The sequence below is a fragment of the Pogonomyrmex barbatus genome, unplaced genomic scaffold (assembly GCF_055798465.1).
Source record: "Pogonomyrmex barbatus isolate J1 unplaced genomic scaffold, ASM5579846v1 scaffold5, whole genome shotgun sequence".
In the NCBI taxonomy this organism is placed as follows: Eukaryota; Metazoa; Arthropoda; class Insecta; order Hymenoptera; family Formicidae; genus Pogonomyrmex; species Pogonomyrmex barbatus.
Window position 1 is genome coordinate 10,263,973 of NW_028297149.1, and position 18,747 is coordinate 10,282,719.

The following is an 18,747-nucleotide window of genomic DNA, read 5'->3' on the forward strand; positions in this document are numbered from 1 at the left end:
GCCTACCGCAGGTAGTTCATTGGATAATACCAATAGCAAAGCAAATTAACAAATATAAAGAGAAATATGTTAAAAAAAATCTTTATTTAATATTTAAATAATCAAATCAAATAACAGTCTTTGTGTATCAAAATTATTTAGACACAAATATGATTTTATCCAAATATGTTTAAAATAAAGTCAACGAATCTTAAATTTATTGTTTATTGTTAGATTGTATATTTGTTCAAGAATGCGAATGAGTTAGATAAGATGCTTGAACTCATGCCAACTCTAACGGGCACAGTGATATGTATTATGAAAGTCATTAGCTTGACTCATAACGTCGAGAAGGTAAGTATGATCTTGAGCAGCTTATTGACTCGTTTTAGAATATCGTTTCGAATATCGTTTCAGTTTAAGATGCTCCTGCGACAGACATGCGAGGACTGGGACAGTTTATTAACGATCGAAGAAACACAGATTTTAACGCGTTACGCCGAAAATAGTCGAAAATTCACATTGCTGTATTCAAGTACAAAATCTAATTTCGCAAATACCATATAATTATTAATTTCACTTTCAAATTTATTCTTAAAATAATTTTTTTATTCATTTTTCGATGCGTTTTTTATTAGAAAGAAAGGAAAAAGAAATATAATTTTTCTTGTCTTTCTATTTAGTTTGTGTAATCGGATTTGTATGCTGTTATGCTTTCCTACCTCTTATTGAACCTATACTCGACATTATTTCACCTCTAAACGAAACAAGACCCAGAAAAATGCAACATTCAATGGACTACGTTGTTCTCGACCTAGAAAAGCATTATTACTTGATACTATTGAATACATATCTCGGTTATATCGTGTGTCTCATGATCGCGGTAGCTACCGACACCATGTACGTTGTAATGGTGGTGCATATTTGCGGAATGTACAATATATTATGGTGAGAATTGGAATTAATATTAATAATTTTATAATTTGTCCACACAATAATTGTTAATATAATAAAAAAATTAATATCATAAAATTCACATGTAAAAGTGTAAATTATAAATTAGATTGAACATATAAAAATAGATAGATATAATTTTTACAGTAATCGCCTAGAGAAAATAACAACATATGATAAATTACAATGGATCGATGATAATTACACGTATCAGCATGACGAAATCGGTCGACGTGTGAGGCACTGTATTCAATTACACAAAAGAATAAAATTGTTAGTACGATAATATTTTAATTTAAGAAAGTAGCACACATCTCTATTTACATATGTATACATCTATCTTACATATATCAATTTGTCTGTCTGGATATGATTCTACCTATATTAAAATTTCACTTAGATCTTGATAATATTTATCGATCCAGATTCATAGAGACAATGGAATCTACATTTGCGTTATTTCTTCTGTTTGATATCGGAGGAGGATTTTTACTGCATACTTCTTCATGCATAATGGTAAGAATAATAATATTTAAATTTTAGAGCTTCAGTTTAAACTTCCGACAAAGATAATTTAAATACACTTTTCTAATTGTTAATATTTACTGACATTTTTTTCAAGACCAATAATTGTGTTTTACAGATCGTGATTCGGATAGGATCATCTGAAATTGTGCGATACGTGGCCCTCGTGATAATGCAAAGTTGTCGATTATTTTTCAATAGTTGGGCTGGACAACAAGTGATCGATCATAGCCTCGAAGTTTCGATTGCAGCGTAAGATAAAGCTATTTGGAATATTTAAAAAAATATTTCTTCACGATATTTCATTTTACAGTTACAAAGCAGTATGGTATAACATATCTGTAAAAACGCAAAAATTACTGATGTTGCTAATTGCAAGGAGTCAGAAACCTACGCAAATAACAATGGCAAAGTTATATATTATCAATCTGCAAGGTTTCAGTACGGTAATGGCGTAATAATATAAAAATTCATATACTCATATATTACAGTAATGAGAAAGGATGATGTTATGTGTAATGAATATCTTTTTAAGGTAATGAGAACATCAGTTTCTTATTGTACAGTAATGATTTCATTGCGCGAATCATCATAGGATGCGTAAATTCTTCTATCTAGGAAATTTCCAATGCTATATTTTTTCTAGACTTTCATATATCAATAATTTAAATTCTTCTATATAAATATATTATCTATTTGCAATAAATATCGACTTATATAAAATATTTCGGGCTCTTCTAATAATACATAAATTACGTTGTATTGTATTACCTATAAGTCGTATGTATATTACAAATTACACAATATAGTAAGTCTTACGGAAACAATACTATACTATACTATACTATACTATACTATACTATACTATACTATACACTGTGCATTTCGCTATGCACTTATTACACTATACATGAATATCTATCATTAAATTGTAAAATATTTTCTTGTTAAGAAAGAAATATTACTTGCTAATATCATAAATTCTCTCTATTGTCTATAGTCTAAATTCTCTTTATTCTCTATAGTGTTGTGAACGTTAAATAACTATTTTATATACGCATAGATCTAGCAGAATATTTAAACAACTATAGACCGACTGGTAAAGACTCAATGAATACTAACATAATACAAATGCAAATGTCAAAGTAAAGATATGGATTTCTTTGACACGCGATATTTTAAGTTTAATAAATTCTTCCTGACTTCCACGGGCGTGTGGCCATATCAAACGCCATTCACAAAACTCTTAGGTCTGTCGCTTACACTATATGGCATTACAATGATGAGTTTGCCACAGGTAGTTCATTGAATAATGAAAACATTAAAATTAACAGATTTAAAAATAAATTTAAATATTTAATATTTATAAATATTTAAAATAAATGTATTTAAAAAGCATTCATTTAACATTTAACTAAAATATAGTTGTATATTTAATAATAATAATTTGATAATAATAGAAGTATATTTACTGTGTTAATACGATTCAGTGGCAAATACATGTTTTATTCAAATATATGTGAAATATAATAACGCGACAAAAATTTATTTTTTATTCCTAGAGCATATATTTGTTTAAACGTGCAACTAATGTGGATGAAATATTTGAAGTGCTGCCACCAATAAGTGGCTCAATAATTTGTATTGCAAAAATCATTAGCTTGACTCGTAACACTGAAAAGGTAAGTATAATTATTTTGTAATATTAATTATCTCGTTACAATAAGCATTACTTCAGTTTAAGGTTCTTTTGAACCAAATATATGATGACTGGAAAAATTTGTCAACAAGTGAAGAAACACAAATTTTAATTAATTATGCTGAAAAAAGTCGAAAATTTACATTAGTATATGCAAGTATGAATTCAATTTCTCACTAATAAATTCTAATTAAGATATCGTTAATCAATTTACAATATCTATGACAAATTAAATAAAATATTTAAATAAAAATATTTAATAAAATATTTAAATTTATTAATAAAATCAAATATTTTAGAAACTAAATATATGACAATAAAATCATATAATAATATAATTTAAATTTTTATGTAAAACAGTTACTTATTAATTTCTTTTATATAATCATAAAAAACAAATTTATTTTATTTTATATATTTTATTATTATATTTATATTATTATTTTAAAAAAGAAAATAAAAATATTGGCTTATTCTTTTTCTATATTTAGTTTCTTTAAGCGGATTTGTGTTATGTTATACTTCGGTACCTCTTATTAGACCTATACTTGATATCATTTTACCTCTAAACGAAACAAGACCGAAAGAATTTCCCAATCTGGTGGACTATGTCATCATCAATCAAGAAAAATATTATTATCCTCTTCTGCTGAACGCATATTTTAGTTACATTATATGCATCTTACTCGTGATAGGTGCTGACACCACATATATTCTATTAGTAGAACATATTTGCGGAATGTACGCCATATTATGGTAAGAATTAGTTAATATCAATCTATTATGATGTATTTAAAACAATAATTTAATTCGCACTATTGTCAAATTCAAATGTAAAGTGAAAATTAAGTCTATATAAACACTAAGGATACGCTGAAACGAATAGTCGGACAGAAAATTATTTAATACATTGAAAGTGAAATAAATTGAAAGTAAAATAAATTGAAAATATAGAATAAAATTTGTTTGTATACTTGATTTCTAAAATAATTGGGTTTAAAAATTCATAGAGTACGCAAAAATTGCTAAAATATGTTATAAATTAGTCTTACTTATAACAGTAATTGTTAATATAACGTAAGTTGTTCACGTTTACGTATAATAAAATCTGGTTTGTCTCAGGAATTCGACATATGTCGTGTATGAGAGTCCATAACAAATCTTCAAATTTAATTATCTCAAAAACAAAGCATATAAAGAAATTATTTTTCCGATTTTATTTCCGAATTTATTTTTCCGACTTATTTTTGCATATTGAATAACTTTCTGTTCAGAGGCACTTTTCTTTACCCATTCTATGTAAAAATATAAAACAGAAAATGTAAAAACATATATATGCCTATTATAGTTATCGCTTGAAAAATTTAACGACATACAATGAATTACAATGGATGGATAGTGATTATATACACAGCTACACCAGCATTTATCAACACATTCGATGCTGCATTCAATTACATGAAAGAATAAGATTGTTGGTGTGATAATATTTTAAGAGAGTAGCATACCTCTGTTATACTTACAAATATACATTTTTAAATATCTACTTGTTATTAAAACTATATTTTAATACTAACAATGTTTAACATATAGGTTTATAGAGATGATGGAATCTACTATAATGCTACTTCTCCTCTTTGATATTGGATCTGGGCTTATAATGCACATATCTTCATGCGTAATGGTAAGTGTGCGGGCACTTTTTTTAAAGTTTTGAAATTTAAATTTTAAATCTACTATAATATTATTCCTGAAAATTATTCCTTCATTGTCATTGCTAAAAATTTTGTTAATATCAATTACTTTTTCCCGCAGTTTGTTATTCAAATGAATCAATCATCTAAAATTCTACAATACGTAGCTCTCGTGGTGCTGCAAAGTGGTCGATTATTTTTTAACAGTTGGGCCGGACAAGAAGTGACCGATCACAGCCTGGAAGTTTCGACAGCAGCGTAAGATATTTAACTATTCAAAATATAGAAAAAAAATTTTTTTACGAAAAAATATCCTTTCACAGTTATGATGGATTATGGTACAATGTACCCACAAAGGCACAAAAGTTACTGAAGTTATTGATTGCCAGAAGCCAGAAAGCTAGTCGAATAACTATTGCAAAATTATATGTTATTAACCTGGAAGGTTTTAATACTGTAAGGATTCAGAAATGTGGCATGCAATAATATAAAAATATTAGTATATCTGTGCACTGACAAAAAAATAACAATTTTTTTACATGATAAACATTTAAGGTAATGAGAACATCAGTTTCCTATTGCACAGTTATGGTCTCCCTGCGGGACTCGTCAGAGAATATGTAAAAATTATTGAAAGACGTTTGTATCGCATGTGATTTCTAGTCTTTTGTATACCAAAAACTCAGATGTTGATATAGAAAACTATATCACATATCTGCAATAAATGCTAAAATAGATTTATAAGAAATTATGAATAATTTATTTCTGTATCAATATTACCTTTATCATAATATTATGCATTATAAAAACATAATAAATCTTGTTGAAATGACACATTTCATTCTAGACATTGTATTTCGCAATATGCATTTATTACACTATACACTATTCTAATACAAGGTTAAGAACTCAGGTATTAATATGAAAATAGAGAAAAATATATTAAATACTTGCTAATATTGATTCATCGTCGTCGTAGAATTAAGATTTAGAAGCTGCTGCAATAATTGCTACTATAAAAATATGTATTTGCATTTAATACAAATATTGATTTGTATAAAATTGATCAAATATTATATATATATATATATATATATTATATAATATTATATATTAACATTATTTGTATTATAATATCACGCATGACTGTAGACCTCACGATTCGTTCGGTTCACTCTGTTTACTATATTCGTTTACTATACATAATGCCAATATTCATTATTTAATCTTAAAAAGATGTCAAATAATATTTCTTTCAAAAAAGAAATATTACTTGAGAAAGGGTACACTAGAAAGGGTACTATATATCTGTTATCATAAATTCTCTCTATTTAATATCTTGGACGTTAAAAAGTTACTTTATAATATGTACAGATCTAACGGAATATTTAAGCAGCTATAGACGAGTAAAGACCATTGCTTTAACGATGAACACTTACAAATGCAATACGAATACGAGTATCAAAACATGAGTATGGATTTCTTTGAAACACGGTACTTTAGAATTAACAAACTCCTTCTGTCTTCTGTAGGGTTGTGGCCGTACCAAACACCCTTTATGAAACTTCTAAGTCTATCATTTGCCATATACGGTATTGTAATGATGACTGTGCCAGAGGTAGTTTACTAAATAATAGTAATATCAAAATTAATAAACTTAAGGAAAAATATAAAAGAAAAGTTTGATATATATTAATTTAAATAATAATTATATTATTCATGTGTACAAAAGTTAAAATGCAAATATACGTTTTTAAGTTTATGAAAAAAATAACAAGTGCGTCATAAATTCATTGTTTATTATTAGACTATATATTTAATCAAACACCCAAATCTGGATGTCGTGTTCGAACTTATGCCAAATATAAGTGGCACACTGATATGTATTGCAAAAATCATTTGTTTGATTCGCAATACCAAAATGGTAAGCACGATTTTCATTGGTATTATTAGCTCATTTTGAAAGGATATCATTTTAGTTTGAGGTACTTCTGCAACAGACACACGAGGACTGGGACAATTTATTAACAAGTGAAGAAACGCAGATTTTAACGAGTTATGCCGAAAATGGTCGCAAGTTTACATTAGTGTATTCAAGTACGAATTCAATTTTATATACTATTATATACTATTGTTACTAATATTTAGTAACGTAGTAGTAGTAATTTACTCATATTTTAGTGACGTATCGTAGTAGTTGGTAACTATCGTCGGACAATTTAATATTTTCAATACATTAAAAATATATACATTTTTATAAATATAGAGAAACTTGCAAAAAAAGTTGCATAAATAATTTTTTCAGTATATTTATTTTGTTGATAATAATTATTTACTAAGTTTCTTAATATGTTCTTATGTAAAAAAATGTAATTTTTTTTCTTTTTTGTTACTCAGTTTCCATAAGCGGATTCGTATTCTGTTACGTTACGTTACCTCTCGCTGACCCTATACTCGACATTATTTTACCCTTAAATGAAACAAGACAGAAAAAAATGCCACACCTTGTGGATTTTATTGTTGTGGATCAAGAGAAGCATTATTACGCGCTTCTATTAAACATGTATATTGGTTATACTGTGTGTGTTTTGCTCGGGATTGCTACTGACACCATGTATGTTTTGATGGTGGTGCATATTTGCGGAATGTACGGCATATTGTGGTGAGAATTGATTAACATCAATTTGATTATAATTCCAATTAAGAAAATCATTTCGTAATAAATAAGTTAAACATATAAAAATAGATGTAACTCTTATAGTCATCGTCTGGAAAATTTAATGGTGCACGATGAATTACGGTGGATCGACAATAATTACACATATAGACATGACGAAATCGGTCGACGTGTACGACGCTGCATTCAACTACATGAAAGAATAAGATTGTTGGTGACAATATCCTTAAAATAGTCTCTATTTACATATATTTACACGTCTATGTTTGTTATTATAATTTTACTTTAATATTAATCAATCCAGATTTATAGAGACAATGGAATCTACGTTTGCGTTATTTCTCTTGTCCGATGTGGGAATAGGATTTTTATTACAGACTTCTTCGTGCATAATGGTAAGAGTGGTATATTAATTTTAATTGATATTAATATTATTAATATCTATATTTTAAAAATAAATATTTAGAACATTATAATTTTGATACAATTTTTCCAATTGAAAATTATTTTAAATTTGTTGAAGATGATGTTTTTCACAGATTGTGGTTCGAACAGGACGATCATCTGAAATTATGCGATATTTGTCCCTCGCAATACTGCAAAGTTGTCGATTATTTTTCAATAGTTGGGCCGGACAAGAAGTGACTGATCATAGCGTCGGAGTTTCGATGGCAGCGTAAGATAAAACTATTCGGAACACTCAAGAAATGTATGCTTTTGCACAATATCTCTTTTTACAGTTACAATGGAATATGGTATAATGTACCTATAAAAATACAGAAGTTACTCATGTTACTAATTGTTAGAAGTCAGAAAGCCTCCCGAATAACAATCGCAAAGTTATATGTCATCAATTTGGAAGGTTTCAACATGGTATGAACATGGAAGTGTCATTCCTAACAAAAATAAATTCGGAATGTAAATAATATAAAGGGAGAAATATGGCAGAAGTATGAATGAATTTTTTAATAGCGTAAGTTGGAATATCAGAATGTGAAAAGAAACGTTTTATTTTGTAAAATGCTTTTTTTTCACGTTTTGTTGTTCCAATTTATGCTCCCTAAAAGATTATGTTCACTATTGCTTTCTGTTGCTTTCTCTTACGTTACGTTTACATCCCGGGTCTTTATTTTCTAAAAGTGCAGTAATGTAGAAACATTCGCATAATCATACACTGCACTAATGGAAAAAAAAATATGTTGTATACAGTAAAGTATATTTTAAGGTAATGAGAACATCAGTTTCTTATTGCACGGTAATGATCTCGCTGCGCGAACAGTCAGACGGTGCATAATTTTTGGAAGACATCTCATCATAATCGCATCTTTCTAGTCTTTCGTATACGAAGAACTCAGGTGTTACTGTATAAAAGTATATTACGTATATGCAATAAATGCAAATGTCAATCTGTATATATATAATAATAAAAAAATTACGCTATTAATATTACCTTTACCACCATTGTGATATCATTTTACAAATATTATAAGCGTTGCAAACGGAAGCGGTTCAATATCTCTATTAGATTATACAAGATGCCAATATAATTACTGTTAAATTTTAAAAATCTTTTTTTTAAAAGAAAAAACACTACCTGCTATCATAAATTCTCTTTATTTGATTTTTTGAACAATAAAGGATTGTTTCATCATATGTGTAGATCTAGTGAAATATTTCAGCAGTTAATTCATTATATAATACCAATTCATTAATTTTTAACTATTATTATTCAGTTCATGTTCATGTTCAAACATTCGGACGACGTGAATCATTTATTGGAAGTCATGCCCATCTTAGCCGGCACGGTAACATTCACAGCCAAATTTACTCGTTTAATTTATCACTTTCAGAAGGTAAGCATTTTTTTATCAAAGCTGTATCTATAAATCGTGTAAATAGGCTTGACTTATTACGATACGATCTTATGACCAGTTCAAAAGTCTGCTTCAACAAATTCGCGATGACTGGACAAACGTCTCGAGTGTAGCGAAACAGATCTTCACAAAGTACAGCAAGCTTACGTGGAAGTTTACATTGATATATGCAGGTGTGACGAATTAATTGACAATAAGTCGCATATATGCGTGCATTTTTACTCATCGCAAACCTTTCATTTAGTTTCGGTGATCTCGTTCGTTATGCATTACTGGCTCTCATTAACCCACTGCTCGATATTATGTCCATTAAATGTAACGAGACCGAAAAAATTTATGCACCCGAATTTCTGGTGGATCAAAAAAAGTATTATATTCTGCTCATGAGCATGTATTACGCTTATGTTGTGGGTATGTATATGGTGGTCGTAGTGGCAATTGATACAATCTACTTTGTCTTCATAGAACATGCTTGCGCACACTAAGTTTGACATTCTAAGGTGTGGATTATTTTATAATAGACAGATTATTTAAATTATTATTATCTAAAACATTGTCAAAAACGTTGTTTGAAGCAGAGTGTTATAATATGAAAACTATCTATAATTTTTTTATATTAACTATTATTAATAAGTAACACGTAATAGATTTCTTTAATTAAGTAATTGTGTTATGTCAACAGAATTTTCCATAATTTTTTTTAAATGCTTATGTAAGCATGTGTATTTTATACAGCTACCATTTGGAAAATACAGTTCGAAGTTATTCAAAACGAAAAATTGATTCTTCTTCGAAGTGGAATAATATTGTCCAGCATTTGATTCGATGCATTCGCCCGCACATAAAAATAAAAGTGTCAATATGAACATTAAAACAAAAATTTTGTATTAAAATTAACGGTACTTAATACAAAATAATTAATTTAAGGTTTACAAAGACAATCGACAGCACATTGCGGTATTTCTATTTTTCGAAATTGGTTTAGGTTTCGTGATGCACTGTACTCTATGCGCAACGATAAAGTTTTAGGATTACCAAATATCACATGAAACAAGTATTCCAATCCAATTTATGAGAAAATAAGGTGATTTGATGTGATTCAATGCCACAAAGCGTACTTCGACTGAATCAGACGGCTGCGAAATCGTAGTGTATCTCGCGCTATTGATTTGCCAAAGTTGTTGCCTTTTTTTGCATGGTTGGTTAGGCCAGCAAATAGCGGATCATAGCGTCGAAGTGTACATCGCCGCGTAAGTCATTACAAAATTTTCAGTATTTCAGTATTTCAGTATTTCAGTATTTCTATTTATTTTAAATTTAAATTTTTATGCAGGTATAATGAAGCATGATACGAAACATCGAACACAGTCAAAAAAATTCTCTTAATGCTAATTGCAAAAAGCCAGTCAATCAGTGAAATAACGGTAGCGAAGTCATTTGTGATGAACTTGGAAAGCTTCATAGTGGTAATAATGAGTTGTTATAGTTATTATATCATTTTAACTTGTCTAAAAATATAGATATTTTAAAATATGTACAAATAATCTAAATTTGAACTGTACAGTTTAAACTGTACAGTTATTTGTATATCATTAAAAAAAAATACAGTAATTAATCTTTTACAAAATTTAATAAGAACAAAACAGGTAAATGTGATAAAATAAATGCCTATAAATACTAAATACTAAATACTAAATTAAATAATCTATGATATCTGATCTTGACATATCATGTATTGTTACATTAAAATATTTTTTAATTTTTTAAGATAATAAAAGCGTCACTCTCATACTGTATGGTAATGCTGTCAATACATGAAGAATCAAGCGGCATGTAATTAATATGAATCTAATTAGTAATATTCTAAATATTATCACGTAGATAAAAAAGATATAAGATAAGAAAAAAATAATTTCTCTTACTACAAATATGTAGCGACAAATGTATACTATACTTATGTCTTCTTGTGAAATATTAATTTTCATATTATAATTGATTTTCATACAAACACTTTTTATATTATTGTATATTATTGTAATTACTTTTGCATGTTATTTTAATTCATTTATATTAAATCAAAATTCCATCGATAAATGCATTTGCCATAAACTAAATAAATATTATAAATTAATTCACAAATAAATATATTTCTTTTTATTTTAAAATATATGCTTAATATAACCAGTGTAAGGCGACAAATTGTAATTGTCATATAGCGTGTAGCCATCGATTATTTTACAAAAACGAATATGTCACGCAAAACTAAGGGTCAATATCGTGTTGCTTTATGTCGACGACACGTGGAATTAAAATTGCAGGATTTCTCGCGAATTGTTCAATTGCGAGAGGCCTGTTTTTATTATCTATCCTTATTATGGATTCCATTTAAATCGGTATATAATGTATTCCTTTTCTGTTAGCAACGCATCGACACTCCAAGAGAATATTAAATGAGTCAGACGGTTTATTGGAGACCTCACTTTTAGTTATTCAAGAATTCTGCTTTGACACAAGCACAAGCGAACGAATGGACGTCTTTGACACCCGATATTTTCGAGTTAACAAACTATTGCTCTTATTCACAGGCCAGTGGCCGATTCAATCGTTATATAATAAGAACATAATTTTTTGTTGCGTATTAATTTGTACACAAATTGTAATTTTGCCGCAGGTATTTCGAAAATTATTATATATGAATTAAAAGATTGTAAAAAAATCAATTAAATTTTTTATAATACGAGTTTTCGTTGACAATTATTGGAACATTCAATTATTTTTTGGAAATGTATGATCGATAAAGTGTAAGAATCCAAGTAAAAAATACTTGTATAGAATAAAAGTAAACTAAAATGTTAAATTGTTTAATAGATTCAATCGTTTTTATTATTGATTTTATTGTTGATTGCCTGCAGTTTTTATTCCTATGAAAATTTTTACGAAAAAATATAATAATTTATGATTTTGGCGCGAGGCGTTTAAATTTTATGGTAATCTAAATATTTTCAATTTGAAGAGTAAGCAGACCAGTTTATTATGAGAATATTATTTTCGGCTTTCCAATACATTTTTTATATTTGTCAATCATTTTAAAATTTTGTTCACTGTACTACACTACTACAATTACATAAATCAAATTATTCATTGATAGAGCTAGTTTCCAATTTTATAAAACTCACCAAATGACATCACGTTAATCAATTATTGCCTATTTCATCATATACTTTTGTGAAATAGATATCAAAAGTAATGCATCAAATATAATATACGATAGTATTTATTAACAGGTTATATATTTGATTAAATATTCGAAAAATTTGAATGATCTTTACAATGTTCTACCAACGCTGGCTGGCGCATTTATATGTTTCGTGAAAGGAATTGCTTTTCATTGGAATAGTAAAAAAGTAAGTACATAATGCGTAGCACTATAAGGAAATTTATTTTTTATTCACAAAAAATTACTTTATTTTCAGTTTAAAATGCTCGTTCAACACGTACGTCACGATTGGAATTTGTTATCACAACACGATGATATTTGGATTTTAATAGAATACATCGAAAAGAGCCGTATCTTTACATTAGTCTACATAAGTACATTTAACAATAAATATATCCAATAATCGCTTGCATGCGCAATTTTGATAAAGAAACAATGCTATTTTTAGTTTTTATAAGCACTGGTGCATTCTTTTACCTGACGGCACCATTGACTGTACCGATACTCGACATACTCATGGGATCGGACGTAACGAGACCGAAACGATTGCCACACGTAGGTGTATTTTTCCTCGATTTGGAGAAACACTATTACAGTATTCTTGGAATTACATATATAGGATACATTGCTTGCTGTATGCTAGTGATCGCAGTCGATACAATTTATTTCGCACTGTTGCAACACATCTGTGGTGTGTTAGCTATATTGAGGTACTTCAGTTTTGCCGTAATTAATTTTTATTAAAAAAAATATTTCTACATGCATACCTATATTTGCAGTCGCCGTTTGGAAAAATTACATGATACGGAAGATATCGATCATAGTAACGCCATATCTAAGAGAGATAGGGATATTAAAAACATGGTACAATGTATACAGCTACAAATCAGAATAGAAAGGTTAATATAATCTAATGAAGTGCATTAAAGTCTTTTGGAAAATATTATAAATATTATAAATATTATAAATATGATATACGAGTTTCCTTTCTGTATTATTATTATTATTATTATTATTATTATTATTATTAATAGACTAATCCAGTTAACTGAATCGATGTTTGCGATATGTCTTTTTACCGACATTGGCTTGGGAATTCTATTTCAATGTTCTGCATCTGTTATGGTATATAACAAATTTTCAATAAGTAATTGTAAAAGTAATTTAATAAATTGTCGATTTATGGAAAAATATTTTCTTCTATATTGACAAAAAATTAATTTTATAATTTGTGCATTATTGTGCAGATTGTGACTCATACAGATACTTTGTATTTAGTAAAAAATTTTCCGCTTTTGCTCATTCAAACTGCTAGATTTTTCTTCAACTGCTGGATAGGCCAGAGAATTATAGATCACAGTTCACAAGTTTCTTTTGCAGCGTAAGTTATTAATTTGATGAATTGACAGTCCCTCAACTAAAAAATTATAATATATTTTCAGATATAATGGAAAGTGGTATCAAATGTCTTTGGAAGCAAAAAAGATATTGCTGTTTTTAATGATGAAATGTCGAAAACCATATCGCATTACTATGACTAAATTATACGTCATCTGCATGGAAAGTTACAGCACGGTATGAAAAAATTAAATATATATAATATATAATAATAATTATATAAAAACAAATAATCTAAAATCTGTATATATAATCGGTTTCTCTATTTCATTTAAAATATATAGAAATATCTTCTTTAATTTTATGTGAAAGAATATGTTTAATATTATATTATACTTTTAAGCTCATGAAAACGTCCGCTTCCTACGTTACCTTAATGGTATCATTAAACTCGAATGACATGTAATTATTAATGCGTCCCATCTGGACTTTTGTGGTTTATTTTATGGATTATATTATCAAGAATATAATGGTGAATAAAAATTCTTCTATTCTTACAAATATTGTTAAATTTTTTTATTTTATGATCCGTGACAATGATTTCTTTTTATTTTTATATGTTATTAGATTAGTTTTAAATTATTTATAAAAATCAATAGATCTCTTATTTTATTATAATAAATTTTTATTAGCACTTGTTGTATAATTAAAATATTTCAAGATATGCGTATAGCATTAAATATAATATATAATAAATTTTTAAGGTAATAAAAACTTTATTTTTTATAATGTTTTGTTATCAAGTAGCAAAGCAAAAACTAAGTTTGTACTTTATAATCATAAGTTTATCGAATAACATTTCACATATAAATAAAATTATATACATTACTTTTAGAATAAATATTTCTTCAAAAATATATATTACGTATATTGCATTTTAATAAAAATATTTAAGAAATACGATGCAATGCCTTGCAAAAAAATTAAGAATCTACATCTGCATAGAAATACATTTATTCAAGATAAGATTTATAAAGTCGGCAAACAGGGATCTTTTTGCAATTGCAAATTGACATTGGCGAACATTGAGTGATGAAAAAGATGCCGATTTCAATGGAGAAAACGGAGTACTTCAGCGTGAATCCAAACTCGAGGGCGAAGTGAATCACGTGAAAATACAACTGGTATTATAATATAAATGTCAGTAATAAGATTTACAGAGATTATAATATAAATTCCCCGAGTAAGAAGAAAGGGTTGTACAGTATGGCGGGTACCGATCACGAACCAGGCGAAAATTCTTAATTATTATTTTTGCGAAAAATTACTTCAGCCAGAAATCAAATCTAAATCCCGTGCTCATCAGACAGGTATCTTTTCGACTATTGAACTATGTGATGATATTTATCGCAATAATGTGTTTCGAGCAACACGTTAAATAATACAATGTCATATATATATATATACACATATACATACATTACAATGTGTGTGTGTGTGTGTGTGTGTGTGTGTGTGTGTGTGTGTGTGTGTGTGTGTGTGTGTGTGTGTGTGTGTGTGTGTGTGTGTGTGTGTGTGTGTGTGTGTGTGTGTGTGTGTGTGTACATATTCTCGAACTCTACGACTATCCCAGAGTAATGATGAGAGATGATTTTATTTTCTCGATATTTATTAATATATAAAATTTTATATATATATATATATATATATATATATATATATAAATATACAAACATCTTTTATTTGTTATTACGTTATTACAATTACTTTTCAACACATTCTCCTAATTCGTATAACTATTCGTATGTTTAAAAAAATAATTCCCTTGAAAATGGCAGGTATTAATATTATCAAAAAAATTTATAAAAATTTTTATAAGCTTCTTCTTATGACATTAATTCACTGAAACTAGGGATTCAATGTACAAACATACTTACTGATGCAGTGTATAATATGAACACTTCATAAACGAAAAATTTCTTTTTATATAATTTTGCAGTTAAAAAATATATAATATGCAGAGCAATAAATCATGTCCCACAATATATACCTGAATGTTTTATAAAAACAAATGTTTTGTGAATAGAACTAAAGTCTCTTTATCATATTGCTTTATGTTACAATTGTCGACACAAAATTAAAATTAAAGAACTTTTCGCGTACCATATGATTGTGAGAAATATCTATCTTATTATTAATTCCATTTAAAATCGACTTTATAACGTATATTTCTTTTCCACCGAGAATAGCACCTATACTCCAACAGAATATTAAATGAGTCATATGGAAACATAATACTTCGAGTTACTCAAGATTTCCGTTTAAACACTGGCAAGTCACGCAATGGACGTCTTTAATACACCATATTTTCGAATTAACAAGATATTACTGATGGTTACTGGTTTGTGGCCAATTCCATCGTCCAACAAGATCGCACTATACTATTGTGTAATATTTAGTATACTGATAGTACTCTTGCCACAGGTATTTTGCTAATTATTATACAGACTAAAAAATAAAAATATAATTTTATACAAAATGCAAAAATGAAAGAATAAAAAATTAGAATTTCTCAAAGTTTTGACAAATCTTTTAACGTATAAATTATTTTGGAATTACAACAAAGTTATGTATACCATATAACATTAAATACAATACGCGATGATTAATAGATCACATAATTATTAATAGATCACATATATGCTCAAACATACAAGAAGATTAGATGAAATTTATGATTTATTATCAACCATTGCTGGTACGAGTATATGTTTGGTGAAAGCAATTAGTGTTCATAGGGAGTCTAAAAAAGTGCGTATAAGCGTATAAAGCGCGTCGCAATATAAAAAGTTTTTTTTTTTCATCGAAAAAAAGTTACTATATCTCCAGCTTGGAATGTGCGTTCAACACGTGCGCTACGATTGGAGTTTGTTATCCGATCATAATGATATCTGCATCTTAATAGAATACATCAAGAAAAGTCGGATATTTACATTGGCCTACATAAGTATACTTCACAATAAATATATCCAGTAATTTCTTACGTGACCAATTTTGATAAAGAGATAATACTATTTTTTAGTTTTCATAAGTATGGGTGCAACCTGCTATCTGACGGCACCATTTACTATACGAGTAATCGACATCTTACTGGCATCGAACGTAACGAGACCAAAGCGATTGCCAAATCCGAGTGAATATTTCTTGGATCTGGAAAAATATTATTACTTTCTTCTAGCAATTACATATGTAGGATATTATGTATGTAGTGTGATAGTAATAGCAACCGATACTATCTACATTGCGTTGCTACAACATGCCTGTGGTATATTAGCAATATTAAGGTATATATTATTATTGTAGCTCATCTTAATAAAAATTTACTCTCTTAATATTAGATAATTACGCTTAATATTAAATAATTAGTATATATTAGACACTATACTATACATTTGCAGTCATCGTTTAGAAAATCTGCCGACGTCCAATAAATCAAGTAATGTCGATTATAATTTTATACCTAAATGGGACACGAATATAAAAGATATAATACAATGTGTACAATTACAAATCAGAGTAGAAAGGTTCATATAAATTTATTAAAAAGTTAAATAATTAAATAAAAAAATATTACACATAAAATATATGGATCTTTTTCTTTTTACCATAAATAGATTAATTCAATTGATTGAATCAACGTTTGCTATATGTCTTTTTACTGATATTGGCTTTGGAATTTTATTTCAATGTTCTTCGTGCGTGATGGTATATAATAATATATAATAATTCTTAATAAATAGTGAATAGATATTTAATAAATTCGATCCGTTGTTGCATGTTACAATTAAAAATATTCCGTTTCATACTGATACAAAATGATTTTATAATATATACTTCATTGTATAGATCGTGACTAATGTGAATACCATGTACCTAATGAAAAATTGTCCACTTCTGGCAATGCAAAGTATTCGACTTTTCTTCAATAGTTGGATAGGACAGAGAATCATAGATCACAGTTCTCAGATTTCGTTTGCAGCGTAAGTTATTAACTTAATTAATTTATAGCTTCTCTAGGAATTATAATATAATTTTAGATATAATGGAATATGGTATCAAATGTCTTTGGAAGCAAGGAAAATGTTGTTATTTCTAATAATGAAATGTCGAAAACCTTATCACATAACTATGGCCAAATTATATATAATTAGTATGGAAGGTTACAGTATGGTACGAACAAATTTAATACATAAATAATAATTATGAAAATAAACAAATCTAAAATTTTGTATGAGTAATCTGACTTCGTTTAATATTTATAAAAAGTATAAAAATACAAGTATAAAAAATTTTAATTTTACGTAAAAGCTATATTTACCATTACATTATACCTTTAAGCTAATGAGAACATCAGCTTCTTACATTACACTAATGATATCATTAAATACGAATGACGCCTAATGAACAGACTTTTCTGGATTTCTGTGATTTCTTCGTGCATCATCTCGTAAAAAGCATAATTGAGAATAAAAATATCTTGGAAATTGTTATATTTCATTTTATAATTACCATATCATTTTGAAAACGTTTTAACGCTACAAGAATATATGATAAAAAATATAGTGATTTATAAAAAATTTTAATTAATTCTGACTTCATTTTAGCAATACCATTCAAAATCAAATATTGCTATTAAATCTATTTCTCTAAATTTTATAACTTTTATCTAAAATATTTCTTTCAAAGTTTAATCGTTTTGAAAACATTTAGAGATTTTTGAAATCTTTTAT

General features: G+C 27.7%; 5 protein-coding genes across 5 annotated transcripts; all 5 read left to right on the forward strand.

Moving 5' to 3' along the window:
• Nucleotides 1-103: 103 nt before the first annotated feature.
• LOC112552659 (odorant receptor 70a-like) lies at nucleotides 104-3,753 on the forward strand. Its single transcript, XM_089081883.1, has 6 exons — nucleotides 104-514; nucleotides 663-927; nucleotides 1,081-1,206; nucleotides 1,359-1,449; nucleotides 1,577-1,710; nucleotides 1,772-3,753. The coding sequence occupies exons 1-6, from the start codon at nucleotides 253-255 to the stop codon at nucleotides 1,914-1,916; spliced, it is 1,023 nt and encodes a 340-aa protein (XP_088938009.1). The 5' UTR covers nucleotides 104-252; the 3' UTR covers nucleotides 1,917-3,753.
• Nucleotides 3,754-3,777: 24 nt separating this feature from the next.
• On the forward strand, nucleotides 3,778-6,090 carry LOC105427503 (odorant receptor 10-like). The gene is made up of 4 exons (XM_089081902.1): nucleotides 3,778-4,841; nucleotides 4,973-5,109; nucleotides 5,175-5,307; nucleotides 5,407-6,090. Exons 1-4 carry the CDS (start codon nucleotides 4,761-4,763, stop codon nucleotides 5,473-5,475), a joined length of 420 nt encoding a protein of 139 aa, XP_088938028.1. The 5' UTR covers nucleotides 3,778-4,760; the 3' UTR covers nucleotides 5,476-6,090.
• A 397-nt stretch (nucleotides 6,091-6,487) lies between these two features.
• LOC148935437 (odorant receptor 10-like) lies at nucleotides 6,488-9,097 on the forward strand. The gene is made up of 5 exons (XM_089081920.1): nucleotides 6,488-7,513; nucleotides 7,613-7,738; nucleotides 7,833-7,923; nucleotides 8,068-8,204; nucleotides 8,269-9,097. The coding sequence occupies exons 1-5, from the start codon at nucleotides 7,347-7,349 to the stop codon at nucleotides 8,405-8,407; spliced, it is 660 nt and encodes a 219-aa protein (XP_088938046.1). The 5' UTR covers nucleotides 6,488-7,346; the 3' UTR covers nucleotides 8,408-9,097.
• A 167-nt stretch (nucleotides 9,098-9,264) lies between these two features.
• Nucleotides 9,265-14,428, forward strand: LOC105427524 (uncharacterized). Its single transcript, XM_089081791.1, has 11 exons — nucleotides 9,265-9,381; nucleotides 9,461-9,534; nucleotides 9,647-9,813; nucleotides 11,823-12,088; nucleotides 12,876-12,993; nucleotides 13,068-13,329; nucleotides 13,399-13,518; nucleotides 13,654-13,766; nucleotides 13,898-14,000; nucleotides 14,062-14,194; nucleotides 14,361-14,428. Exons 1-11 carry the CDS (start codon nucleotides 9,265-9,267, stop codon nucleotides 14,421-14,423), a joined length of 1,536 nt encoding a protein of 511 aa, XP_088937917.1. The 3' UTR covers nucleotides 14,424-14,428.
• Nucleotides 14,429-15,807: 1,379 nt separating this feature from the next.
• Nucleotides 15,808-18,516, forward strand: LOC112553036 (uncharacterized). The gene is made up of 8 exons (XM_089081792.1): nucleotides 15,808-16,441; nucleotides 16,808-16,964; nucleotides 17,040-17,301; nucleotides 17,416-17,541; nucleotides 17,632-17,722; nucleotides 17,864-17,997; nucleotides 18,055-18,187; nucleotides 18,356-18,516. The coding sequence occupies exons 1-8, from the start codon at nucleotides 16,301-16,303 to the stop codon at nucleotides 18,416-18,418; spliced, it is 1,107 nt and encodes a 368-aa protein (XP_088937918.1). The 5' UTR covers nucleotides 15,808-16,300; the 3' UTR covers nucleotides 18,419-18,516.
• Nucleotides 18,517-18,747: the final 231 nt, after the last annotated feature.

Excerpts from the sequence above, each read along its gene's own strand:
- LOC112553036 (XM_089081792.1), top strand. The coding sequence starts at position 16,301 with ATGGACGTCTTTAATACACCATATTTTCGAATTAACAAGATATTACTG. Across the intron at positions 16,442-16,807 it reads TGATAGTACTCTTGCCACAG|TTTTTTTTTTTCATCGAAAA; the intron begins GTATTTTGCTAA and ends CAATATAAAAAG. Across the intron at positions 16,965-17,039 it reads ATTTACATTGGCCTACATAA|TTTTCATAAGTATGGGTGCA; the intron begins GTATACTTCACA and ends ACTATTTTTTAG.
- LOC112552659 (XM_089081883.1), top strand. The coding sequence starts at position 253 with ATGCTTGAACTCATGCCAACTCTAACGGGCACAGTGATATGTATTATG. Across the intron at positions 928-1,080 it reads GGAATGTACAATATATTATG|TAATCGCCTAGAGAAAATAA; the intron begins GTGAGAATTGGA and ends TAATTTTTACAG. Across the intron at positions 1,207-1,358 it reads TTACACAAAAGAATAAAATT|ATTCATAGAGACAATGGAAT; the intron begins GTTAGTACGATA and ends TTATCGATCCAG.
- LOC105427503 (XM_089081902.1), top strand. The coding sequence starts at position 4,761 with ATGATGGAATCTACTATAATGCTACTTCTCCTCTTTGATATTGGATCT. Across the intron at positions 5,110-5,174 it reads CTGGAAGTTTCGACAGCAGC|TTATGATGGATTATGGTACA; the intron begins GTAAGATATTTA and ends ATCCTTTCACAG. Across the intron at positions 5,308-5,406 it reads ACCTGGAAGGTTTTAATACT|GTAATGAGAACATCAGTTTC; the intron begins GTAAGGATTCAG and ends TAAACATTTAAG.
- LOC105427524 (XM_089081791.1), top strand. The coding sequence starts at position 9,265 with ATGTTCATGTTCAAACATTCGGACGACGTGAATCATTTATTGGAAGTC. Across the intron at positions 14,001-14,061 it reads TCACAAGTTTCTTTTGCAGC|ATATAATGGAAAGTGGTATC; the intron begins GTAAGTTATTAA and ends ATATATTTTCAG. Across the intron at positions 14,195-14,360 it reads GCATGGAAAGTTACAGCACG|CTCATGAAAACGTCCGCTTC; the intron begins GTATGAAAAAAT and ends TATACTTTTAAG.
- LOC148935437 (XM_089081920.1), top strand. The coding sequence starts at position 7,347 with ATGCCACACCTTGTGGATTTTATTGTTGTGGATCAAGAGAAGCATTAT. Across the intron at positions 7,924-8,067 it reads AGACTTCTTCGTGCATAATG|ATTGTGGTTCGAACAGGACG; the intron begins GTAAGAGTGGTA and ends TGTTTTTCACAG. Across the intron at positions 8,205-8,268 it reads GTCGGAGTTTCGATGGCAGC|TTACAATGGAATATGGTATA; the intron begins GTAAGATAAAAC and ends CTCTTTTTACAG.